General features: G+C 40.4%; 1 protein-coding gene across 1 annotated transcript in view; it reads left to right on the forward strand.

Annotated features, from left to right (window-relative positions):
* MPDZ (multiple PDZ domain protein) overlaps window positions 1–12,565 on the forward strand; it is a 236,534-nt gene that overhangs the window by 146,978 nt on the left and 76,991 nt on the right. The window contains exons 21-22 of the mRNA XM_006864508.1: window positions 5,533–5,637; window positions 10,307–10,399. Coding sequence (XP_006864570.1) covers window positions 5,533–5,637; window positions 10,307–10,399 — 198 coding nt within the window. The remainder of the gene's footprint in view (window positions 1–5,532; window positions 5,638–10,306; window positions 10,400–12,565) is intronic.

Genomic DNA, 12,565 nt, shown 5'->3' on the forward strand with positions numbered 1-12,565 from the left:
CAAAACTTCTACCTTTACAGTTGCGACAATCACAATTAGTCATGAGAGCAATTACTCACTATTGAATCATGAGAGTCTTGTCCCCATCTCTTTTCACCAGACCTGTCTAGACAATATGTAAACCACTCAGTGGGGATTCTACCTTACCCCACACATTCTGAATCTAAACTCCCTCTTGAAAATTTATAAGCCAGTCACTTCGTGCCTTTACAAACACCCCAACCCCCATTTTAGGAAGCCAATGTCTAAGCTGCTATCCCTATCAACCCTGTGTACAGAGGGGATGGGAATGATCCTTGCTGTAACAATTCTTTCCCTCTTGGTTGTTATTTTAAGCTACTACATCAATAAGCATAGGTCAAGTTCATCAGATTGTAGCGATTTACACTTGTTTTCTTTAAAGAAGAAAATAAATTTTTTTTTTTTCTTCTTTTCATTCCTCTAGTCAGGTTCTGAACATCCAGCCTTTGAAACTAGATCCAATGGGCACTGTCTGTAAGTTTGGGTGCCCTTGTGCATATCTCCTCACTTCATATCAACTGGATGCTTCACTCTCAGCTCTAGCCCTCTGTGGCTATGTCCTTGTCCCTGGGCTCAGGAGTCCCCAAGTCTCATTGTACTTTGGGCCTACCAGCTCTCACCATACTCCAGGTCGATGGGGGTCTATGTAACTTGGTCAGACTCAGCCCACCTCTTCATTGCTGCTTTTCCTCCACTTCCTCTCACCAGTAGACCAACGTGGTCACCAGCAAGCTTTCATGCTTGCTTGTGTATTCCCTTTGAGTTTCAGTCTTGAGAGAGGGTTTGTCCTGAAGGGACTTGATTGCTTTCCTTGATGGCTCCCCAGCGAATAGCTTGGTTGTTCTTGTAGTAGACAATCAGACTGCCATTTTTGTTTTTGTTTGTCCTTGCTGGTCTTTCTTTGAAGAAGTATCTTCTGTTCCACTAGCTGCTCCAAGATGGTCTGCTTATCTTTTCAAGTGGGAGTTTCCCATCTCAGAAGGTTCTGGATGGGGATCAGGATTCCATCTAAGGTCTTTTACCCTACAAAGCCTCTGCAGGACGCCTCTTTCACTGGGCAAGTTCTAGCACCCATTTTAGGTATTTCAATCAGGTATAGGCTGAAGGTGGGCTTACAAGCTTTCTATAATCATGTTTCCTCATATTCCTTTCTATCCCCCTCAAGTGTCTGTTTTACAATAGTAGTCTCACCCACTTTTTGGAACTCTAATTGCCTTTATTGTTAACTTATTTTGAATGCACTACAGAACATTAAAAAATGACAAGCTCTCAGACCACTGTGTCATTCATATGGCATTAAGTCGTTCATCTAGTCAACTCAAAAGAAGTCTTCAGGTACTCTATGTTCCATCTATCAAGCCCAGAAAGCACCCCCACCCCCTTCTCTCATTTTCTTTTACTCTCAGATTCAGTACCAGAAGTTATCAATTTCCTGTGGACAGAGGCTTTATTATGACATTAAAGGATCTCTCAAGGTATTCTAGATTACTGTAGAGAAATAATTGATACAGGATCTCACGAGACAAAATAGCTGTATTGTAGAATCTTATATTTACAAAAGTGAGAAAGAAGAAAATCTACAACCTTTCCTCTTTGGGAAATCACTCAGCCAGTCAGTCAACCCATCAGTCTCTCTCTGTCTCTCTCTCACACACACACATACACCACATTTATTTCTTCCCAAGTGTCTTACTGCAGCTCTGATTCAGTGTGTTTATAGAGTTTGACTCATTGGATAAGTGGTAGAAAGAAACACGCATCATTTTTTATAGAATCTTTTTTGAAGAAGATTGTGTTAAATGACAAAACAAAAATAGTCTGGCATTTAGGTTGACCAGTGAAGCATATTTCCTGAAATTAGCATGAAATGTTTTTAACCTTGTCTCCTCTCTGTTACTTGCTTTTGATGAGCCAAAGGCTTAGGATTATATTGGAAGCTATTACCCCTAAAGGAAAAGATAGTCCTTTCCTTATTCTGAATGGATCCCTAGCCTTGCCTCTGGCCAGTGGAGCTTTGTAGTCATTGCCTGGATCTCAGCTACTTCCACATCTCTTTTCTCTTTATTATTTGTGATGAATCTAGCTTCATCCAAGGCAAGGGTGGAGGAGTACATTGTAGACATGTAAAAGAAAAGATACTTAATGGCTCAGATGTATAACTGATTGGCTTTAGGAAAAGCAATGCTTGTTGAGACAATGCACTGGATTTCTTTGTTTGACATTTACAATCGCTTGCTAGCAACTTTGTGTGTGTGCTTTTATGCTTGCCTGGGTGGATAATTTGAGTTCCAAGAGTTCAAGAACAGCCAGTTTAAGTTCCAGGTTTCATTATTTCCTATGGAAAACCAGATGTGAAGCCTCACCAGAATGCATTCTGTTTTACTTCTCACTCCACCTTGCCAGGAGCTCTTATATTTCTGTAATAATAGCCAGGGATTTGCACTTAACAGCAGCTGCTTCTAACATCTGCCAGATAATTACCGAGCTGAATCAGAATTCACCTGCCTTAACCCAAAGTGTGGGATGAATTCCTGATCAAGGAATAAAAGATTGATTGCAGTTACATTTTTCCATTCTTGTTAATAATCACTGCCATAGACACCAGTAAAGAGCAGATGCTTTTCTGGGGGAGGTGTAGTTGGGAGGGAAGTGGAAAGGGGAAAGAAAGAAAGAAAAAAAAAACAACCAGGAGCACCCACTTTTAACTACATATGTATGCATCTCACATTCAGCACAAGACATTGACATTTGTTAACACCATTGTAAAAAGATGCCGCAGTGTATGCTTTTACATTCTAGATTTTCTGCAGCACCTGCTGAGGATCGAGCCCCCTTTTGTGTGAGTATCAGTGATTCAAAGCTGATTATAGCTGTATGTTACAACTTGTCTGTGAAAACCATTTCGTGTTTTTGTAACATCCAATGTAGTGAGATCAAGATATAGTTGCACTATATACATTTGGGCTTTTTTTTTTTTTTTTTTTTTTCTCCTGCATTTACATAAGAACATAAATTCCAACAGAACTGTGGGATGGTTACATTTTCTCATTGTACCGATGATGGTGAAGTCATTCGAAAAGCGTATTTTTCAACTCCTAAGCTTTACAGCTCCTTTGTAAGGGCAAGATCCTGTCTGCATGTGCAGACACAACCTCTGGATTCATGTCTGTATCACATTTTGGCCTCACTAATGGTGTTCAAAGGTCAGTTTACTTTTCAGAATGTCTCATAGAGCTCTCACCTAAGCTATCCGCAGTGTGTTTACACATTCCGTAATGCAGTGTTGGTGCTCCGGAGGGTGTGTGGGGCTATGTGACCAGGAGGATGTTAGGATTGTTCTGGACGTACTCTTGCATTGTGGGATGATGACACTGTGGCTTCACTGTCTAGATAAAGCTAAATCATTGTGAAAACTGTCCTTTTTTTGTTGTTGTTTTCTGCTTTGTGTTGTGAATTGAGTGAAAGATTACAGAACAGATCATCAGTTTGATATCCACCAGTTCTTACACATTTTGTTTCATCTCATTGAATGCCTTCCTTGCTTTTTCTTACCCTTGCCTAAAATATCCGAAAAAGGTTTGCACATCTTCAATTTTGGTTGCAGTTGAAACATCTTTTCTTTCTCAAATCAACTTAAAAATCAAATGTTTTGCACTGATGATTATTTTCACTGTTGCGTTCTAGCTACCCCCCAGCCTCATACCATTTCCTAACCTTTTCTTCTTAAGGCTTTGTTTATTATGAGTTGGTACTGTTACTGCATCTTCAGAAATGCTATCCATTTTCTTGTATAGGCTTTTCAGGTTTGAGGTTTTAAGTTTAGCTTGTATGTTTCCTTGCATAAAAATATCATTTTCTTTGTAGGCATAATGTACTCCTTTTGACTCGTTGCTTTTGAAGGTGTAAAGGTGGATTTACTATTGAATATATATACTATAAGCAACTTAAGTGGTTTTTATCACTGAATAGATGAAATAATAGTTAAAATAGAGTGACATGCTCACCTAGCCTTATCCTAAATCTGTGGCACTGGGCTTTTTCTTCATTTTTTAAAGCTCCTCGTACTAGGCATGAAACTTCCAAAGAGTTCTTGCATTCGGCCGGCCTAGGTAACCAGGAGTGGCTGGGGTGCATCTCCTTCATTTATGTTGTGTTCCTTAGTGGACAAGCGTCTCCTATGAAGTGACATCCTTGTGGTGGAGAATGGGGCATTTCAGTGATGTTGAGGACTCACGGAATCCTGTCTTCTCTTTCCAAACCTAACTGACATCACACAGTGAATGGGTTTATGGGATACCCAGTATATCTGAAGCTATAGCCACCCTCTCACCCCACACACTCAGTAAATATTATTCCACTGGCACAATTTTTCTTTTTTATGACCTTATGAAAGACAGGCCTTCCAGCTTCGTCCTCCAGTACGGATTGTCTTACTGTGTTTTATGGACTTTATGCTGTACTGCACACTGCACAAGGGGGCTTCAGAAAGTTCTTGGATAAATTCCAAAAACTTTTAAGCCCATTTTCCCGCAAATTTTTTCAAGTCCCCTCATATAAGTTCTGGATAAATGGTTTGGTAGGCTTCAGGATTTCTGTAATTTGTATTTCTGATACATACAGTTGTTGTTGTTTTTTAAGTTAAAAATACAAGCACAGTATTTCTTTTACCTTAAAAGTGTTGGAACTGTCCACTTGAAAAAGTTCATAAATGATGTGCATCATTTTCTAGAATAGCAGCAAACATCTACATTTTAAAAAGATGTTTCTGAGCATGAAAGCTGTCGTTAGCATGCGGCATGGTGTCTTACGTAACAGGCCATCTGCTGGTACTTGTTGAATTCATAAAGTGACCATTCAGGTTTCAACTGTGGGCTTTTTTAAACCAAAATGAATTTATAAGAAACAATATGAATGTATAAGAGAGATTTTCCATAAACTTATAATGATTGGACTTCAGACTTGAGTATTCTTAATAGAACTAACACGCTTTTCAGTAATGCTTGTTAATGTCTATAATCAATTATGGATTAAGGAAAAATGTGAAATAATATTGGCTATCCAGAGTTTTAATAGAGTGCATTTAATTTGCTTCTGCTCGGGAACCCAGAAATCTTTGGACAAAATTAATGTGGTTGTTTTTGCTTTTTTTTCCTGATGATTACCAATGTAAAGATTTATAGATGTTCCTGATTTCCAAATGTTACCCTTAGTTCTCTCATTGAGAAATATAAATAATGCTGCTTTTCACCCCTATATGATATCTGGTAAGTGCATAATTTATCAGCAGGACATTAAAATGTAATTTCTGTTGTATTCTTGCATATAGACCACTTTATATAGAATAGATTGTATCCTTTTGAAATTTGGATTCTATGTTGAAAAAACTGCTTAAATTGGTGTCTGAAGAAGTAGAAATGAAGAAACTATATACTTTAACTTTGGAAGTTTTCCCAAACAGCTAAGCAAAACTTGAGACTTCTCTTTAGTGTCATGGGTTGTGTTCTGTTCCAGAATTACTTATGTGCCTGCAGAACATTTGGAAGAGTTCAGAATAAGCGTGGAACAACAATCTGGAGGAATGATGTCACTGGATATATTTTCTTCATTCACTGAAAGGTAAGTGAACCGTTAACGTTGTTATCATTAATAAGTCATATTTATTGTTGTTAAGTGCCATCAAGCTGGTTCTGACTCATAGTGACACGGTTTCCAAGAAGCTGCTTGTGGGTTTGAACTGCTGACCTTGTGGTTAGCAGTGCAGTGCTTGTCCTACAGCACCACACCATGACTCAATAAGTCATATGTTGTTGTTGTTAAGTGTTGCCAAGTCGCTTCCAACACATAGCAACCCTATATAGGGTTTCCAAGGAGCAGCTGGTGGTTTTGAACTGCCGACTCTGTGGTTCGCAGTCCAGTTACAAATGAGAGTTTTGAGTCCAGGGTCAGGGAGGAGTGGAGCAAAGTGGAAGACTGATTTCCTTTCTGTCTCCTAGATTTGAAAGACAGTTCTCCACCAATCACTTAGCTGGTAATTTATCAGAGAGTGGGGAAAGTTGGGAAACTATATAAAAGTTCAAACCAGGAAATTGAAATCATCTTCAGTTCTACTTTAGCATACTGAGTTTGGATAAATCACTCCAGATATATTATTTCATTAGTTTTCTAGAACTATAATTTATATAGTTCTATATTCTATACTTTTTTTTTTCCATAAATATTTGCAAACATCTTCAGAAATTTTATTCATTTCTTTGCTAACATACACACATAGTCAGAAACATTTGTAATGGCTGTTTTACTTTCATGGAGAATGCGAGCTCAATGCCTTGGCGTATAGATTTCAGTGTTTGGAGCCCTGGTGTGATGCTGCAGGACAATATGCTGGACTGCAAGGCCAGTGGTTCAAACCCGCAATCGCTCCTTGGAAACCCTATACAAGGTTGCTATGAGTCAGAATCGACTCGACGGCTCTTAACAACATCAATACAAGCCACAGTCATTCCAGAGTATCCTGGTGCAGCGCTGTAGGATAAGTACTGGACTGGGAACCAAAAGGTCGGCGGTTCAAGCCCACTAGCTGCTCCTTGGAAACTCTGTTCAGAGTCGCTATTCGTTGGAATCGACTCAAAGGCGCTTAATAAAAACAGCCATACAGATGTGGAGTCCTGGTGTGTTACTACAGTTCCTCAGAGGTTATCAGAACATTCCTGGGCACCGTGGTGCCCTTTACCATGTGACATACCACACCACTGTTCTCTCTGCACAGAGCCACAGCTGCTGTTTACAGGGAGTGTTAGGGAAGGGAAGCGTATGTTTAGTCAGGGGAAGGCATGTCCAGGCTTTCAGAGCTTCACAAAGTTTTGTGAAAACAGGAGTATTCACAAAACTCAGCCCCTCTCCTATAGAGTTAACCATATTTAGAGTAACGGCCTAAATTGATCATTGCTTCCCGTACTGTCTGTCAAATAGTAAAAAGTAAGCATTCCATTGTCCCTCTAAAATAGGTTTCAAATTACTTATGTTTAAAGAATACTCCAAAATCACATTTTATTCTTTTTAAATTTTGAGATCTTGAAGGGATTCAGAGTTATTAGAGAACAAAGCTACTTGCAGCTCAGTGTTCCCTCCAGCCCAGCAAGGGGCCTGGACTGCATTGTGCTATGCTGTGACTGGCTGAGACACCAGAGAAAGGAGATTGCCTATTACTAGAATGGAGCCTTCAAGCAAAAACAAAGCCACGAGGAGGCAGTCTGCATTTCACAAAGGAGGAATCTGTAGTGGACAGAGGCTGGGTCACTAGCTAAAGTCCTCTAGCTAATATAGGTTACAGTCTAAGCAGTGAGTCTCCAAAGCCCATGCTCTTAATCGCTGAACGCTACCTCTCTGTGACCAGTCCAGGACCTAAGCCTGAGAATGTGGATCTGAAGCAAGACTTGCTCAAGTGTCCACTACCAAAAGTATGTGGCAGCACAACCTGGAGGCAAAGAGCCCGGCTTCACTAAGACAGCCTCATTCGGATCTCACATCTGCTATTTCATTAGATGCCTAAACACAGATGTAAAAAGAACCAGTTATTATCATTGTTATTCAACAATCGGACACAGGAGCAAAGGAATCTAATTCAGTCTTGGCTGAGTGAGGATGAGAACACCCCTTCCTGCTCCTCCAAGGTGGCCACCTGACACTGGAGTCCTGAATACCACAGGTGTAAAATATGTCAAAAATCATCTCAGCACCTTTAGAAAACACACCTAGATTAAGGAAGGACTCAAGGTTATGGAATCAATTAAAGAGACTGGGGGAACTAAGTCTTCGGGATATTTGTCTTATAGGTAACAGATAATGTGCCCTGGTGGAGCAGTGGTTAAAGTGCTCATCTGCTCACTGAAATGTCAGTGGTTTAAACCCATCAGACACTTCATGGGAGAAAGATGTAGCAGTCTGTTTGCACAAACATCGCTGCCTTAGAAACCCTCTGGGAGAGTTCTACTCTGCCCTTTAGGACCTGTGCGAGTTGTAGGTACACTGTGGCTTAGAGGGTTCTGATAGTCTCCCACAGCTAAGATGTGAGGAACGAGAATCTGTCACTCCATGTTTTATGGGGCTCTTTTCAAGTTCTGAAGGTGCCCTGCTGGTGCATGGGGTTAAGTGTTGGTTTGGACCTATTTCCGCTCTGAGGAAAATAGATGAGCTAGTTGATTTCCATAATGCTTGATAACCCTGGAAACCCTAAGCGTCAGTTCTACTCTAAACAATAGAGTTGCTATAGATTTTCCAAGGCCGTGTTCATTCTTGTCTTCCTGGCTTGCTTCCCACCACATTCTGTCTAGTTGTCTCTTCAGGAGGTTAGGCCCACTTTTCACCTCTGTGCTTAACTTCCTGTGGATTGGGGTGTCAGAAGGCCTCTTAGTTAGCTCCTTGTCATTGTTTTCAGAATCTTCCTCTTTGAGTCATTACCCAAAGCCCTCCCTCACCTCCAGACATAGCCAGACTCCATTCCCTGTTCCTCAGTGTTCATAGGAGGGAAATTCAAACACTGGGTAGAAACATTGTTACTTCGGTTGTTAAGTGCCTTGGAATCAATTCTTACACTTAGCGGTCCTGTATAGGGTTTCCAAGGAGTGGCTGGTGAATTTCAACTACTGACCTTGAGGTTCAAACTGACCATCGGGTGCAGTGCTTGTGCTGCAGCGCCACACCAGAATCCTGGGTAGAAGCATTAGGCAGATCTAGTTTATTCTAACAGCATTGAAAACAAAAACAAAGTGTAGCATTCAGCTCAAAGAAGGAATGAGGCCTCCAAGGAAGGTCTGGACAGGTACCTGCTGGGACATGGTAGGAAGCCCATTCCAGCACAGGTGGGTTGTTGGGTTGGATGATTTCTAATCTTAGTCTCTAATGATCATAAAATTTGAGAGTACTCAGTGTTCCCATCATGGTGGAATGGATATCATTTGAGCACATAAGTTATAAATTTTCGGTAAAGAAATAATGATACATTTATCAAATCAGAATTTTCATAGCATTTCCTGCATTAAAAGGAATGGTGGTGGTGGTGGTGGTGGTAGTGGTAGTGGTGGTGATGTGCCATCTAGTCAATTCTGACTCATAGCGACCTTGTATAGGGTCTTGAAGACTTTAGATCTTTATGGGAGCAGAAAGCTTCATCTTTCTCCGACAGATCCACTGGTTGATTCAAACTTCTCCTGACCTGGTGGTTAGCAGCCCAGATCATCACCCACTATACTTCCAGGTCTCCTGATGAAAAACAGTAGGTGTGGATATTGAAAATTCTTCAGATGAAAACACATTAAAAAAAAAAAAATACATAATCCTGCCAGTGGGTGATAGTCATTGTTAATCTCGTATTGCTTTTTCATTTCAATATAAAATTTTATCTATAAAGCATTAGGGTTATGATGTATATACAGTGTTGAGTCTGACCTTTTAAGTAAACATATTTTCTGAGAAATATGACTTTACCAACACCCTAAGAACATAACGTGGTATAGCTGATTTAATTATTTTCTATTCCCTTTGCAATTTCTTTGATTAAAACAAAGTGTTGTTGTTACTATTTGTCAATCATTGCTCTTGATTTCAGTGCATATGCTTTTGGAAAATCAAAACATTTCTATATTGTTATTAATTTACAGTTTCATTTACTTTCAGGCAGTAGACTGGACGTATTTTGTTATATGCTTAGTATCTGGGAAAACTTGAGTTGTTACAGAAATGGAAAGGTGACATTGAGCATACATGGGTGGCTCTTCTAGGTGGGCTACAGCTGGATCATGAGCATTTTTTCATCTTCAATAATTAAAGGAAAAGCCTTTGTCTATCCTTAGGAAGCAGAGATGCTGATTTCCTGGCATACTTGGTCATTCAAGCTTTTTAAGGACGAGGACCTTGTCTGTGCATACTTACAACCTATACATTGGTTCTATACCTCTTGCACGGGTAGGCCTTTAAGATGCTTGTCGAGTACTTTTTTCCTTTGGAGTTCTTGTTTTTACACTGACCATACCATCTTTCTTAATTTTTCTGTGTTTTATCAGGGAAGAAATAGACTAAAGATTCTTTAGTGTTCAGCTATATATCCAGACTAAGTTACGGTAGGTTGGTTCTAACATAATATGTTTGCTTGGTTGTATTAGCATTTCTTTTTCCCATTGTAAAATATGTATATGGTAATCTACATTAAACCAGCAGTGAAGTAGATAGAAGACAACTGTGTGGGATTTTACTAGAATGGTTGAATCCTCATCCTGTAACTCTTTGACAGAGACATTCCAGAACTACCAGAGCGAGAGGAAGGAGAAGGAGAAGAAAGTGAACTTCAAAATGCAGCATACAGCAATTGGAATCAGCCCCAGCGGTAAGGACAATTTCTGTCTTCCTCCTACTTTCTGTATATATAATCTTTAAAGGAAAAGGGTGTGGTTTCAAGGACTGTGTTACTACTTGATACTTGTGGAACAAAAAAAGAAAAAAGAGGAAGACCCTTAATGAGATGGATTGACAAGTGACTCTACTTTGAATGATGCCCCATCAGCAAGTAAAGGTCTCAAAAGCTTTGCTCCATTCATGTCACTATGGTCAACTCTACTTTGACGAGGCAGCTCTTCACCCATTGTATTTTGAGTGTCTTCCAAGCAGAGAGGCTCATCTTCCAGCACCGTATCTCACAGTGTTCTGCCAATTTTCTTGAGGTTTTCAGTGGCTAGCCATTCAGAAATAGTCTGCTCTCCTTCTTCATAGTCTGTTTTAGTCTGGAAGCTCCACTGAAAGTTGCCCACTGAGGGTGACCCTGCTGCTATTGAAAATACTGGTGTTATAGCTTCCAGCATCCCAGCAACACACAAGCCACCACAGTGCAGCATCCTTGGAAACCCTACACAGGGTGGCTATGAGTTGGAATTGAGATGCTGGCAGTGAGTTTGGTTTTGCTTTTGGACAGTGCCCGGCACAGCATGGACATTCACACATTGGTAGTAGGCATTTTCAGTAATAACAATGGTGATCAATAATAACGAAACAAAAGAGAAAACGCTGAGCATGGGAGTCATTATGGAATTCAATTAAGAGAAAGAATTAGGCACAACTTTTGAACTGGAAAATTAAGAAATATCTCTAAAGATGGTAACAACCATATATGGTGGTGATAGTGGTGATGCGCCGTGGAGTTTGTTCCAGTCAATCCATAATGACCCTGTGTAGGGTTTCTGAAGATCAGCTGTTGGGTATGATCTGCCGACCTTGCTCTTAGCAGTCCAATGTTTATCCAACAGTGCCACACCTGGAAGTTGTCAAATTGGTTTCCAAGGTAGATGTACCAATTTTCCCTTCTACCCTTTCCCCCACATCATTAGATATTTTTTAAGTAAATTTTTGTCAGGCTTATAGGTGGGAAATGGTGCTTTATCTTAATAATCAATAGAATAACAGGAATAAATAATAGGGCCAGGGGACTAGGGCACACATTTGCTGATTTGTCTTACAGATTGAATTTTTTATCTTACTTATTTTGTAATCATAATCATAGTAATAAAGGTATTTAAAACTGGTAGTGTAGTGGTTATGAATCGGGCTGCAAACCACAAGGTCAGCAGTTCGAAACTACCTGCTGCTCCACAGGAGAAAGATGAGGCTTTCTGCTCCAGTAAAGATTTACAGCCTCGGAAAAAACGTACAGGATCACTTGGGTTGGAACTCATTCAATGGCACTTAACACCCACAACACTATGTAGCAAAGCTTTGTTTTACACTTTGTTGCTGTAGTTAGGTTGCTGTGGAGTTGGTTTGGACTCCTAGCACTCGGTACAGTGAAGGAAACACTGTCCGGTCCCGCACCATCCTCACTATGGAGACACTGTTTTAGTGGACTGTCGCAGCCACTGTGTCAGTCCATCTCTGTGAGGGTCTTCCTCTTTTTCCTGACCTTCTGCTTTGTTGTTGTTGTTGTTGTTGTTAAGTGCTGTCGAGTCGGTTCCAACCCATAGCAACCCGAGTACAGGGTTTCTGAGGGTGTAAATCCTTACAGGAATAGAAAGCCTCATCTTTTCCCACGGAGTGGCTGGTAGTTTCAAACTGCTGACCTTAAGGTTCGCAGCCTGATTCGTAACCACTACGCTACCGGAGATTAGCGACCCTATATAATGGTTCTGAAGAGCAGCTGGTGGATTTCAACTGCTGGCCTCGTGGTTTGCATTCTAGTGCTGATCCGACAATGCCACACCGGGACTGTCTGCTTTACCATGTATTAATTAATTTTATCCTCACAGCCACTCTTTGATTTCATTTTGTCTGCAGTTGAAAACTGAGGACTTTGAAACAAACAGAGGCTTGTTCACCATGATACTGAAGCAAAAGAGCAAGACTGGAATCCAGGAGCTCTGCCTTCAGAGCTGTGTCTAACCTTGCCTTTCTGAATCTCATTCTTTTATAATCTGTGTTTAGGTTTCATGGCCATTTTGCCATACAATGAACTCTCGGGTGATCATGTTCTGTTGCTGTTGTTTGTTGTTAGGTGCCATCGAGTCAG

This window comes from Chrysochloris asiatica, unplaced genomic scaffold, assembly GCF_000296735.1.
Source record: "Chrysochloris asiatica unplaced genomic scaffold, ChrAsi1.0 scaffold00065, whole genome shotgun sequence".
In the NCBI taxonomy this organism is placed as follows: Eukaryota; Metazoa; Chordata; class Mammalia; order Afrosoricida; family Chrysochloridae; genus Chrysochloris; species Chrysochloris asiatica.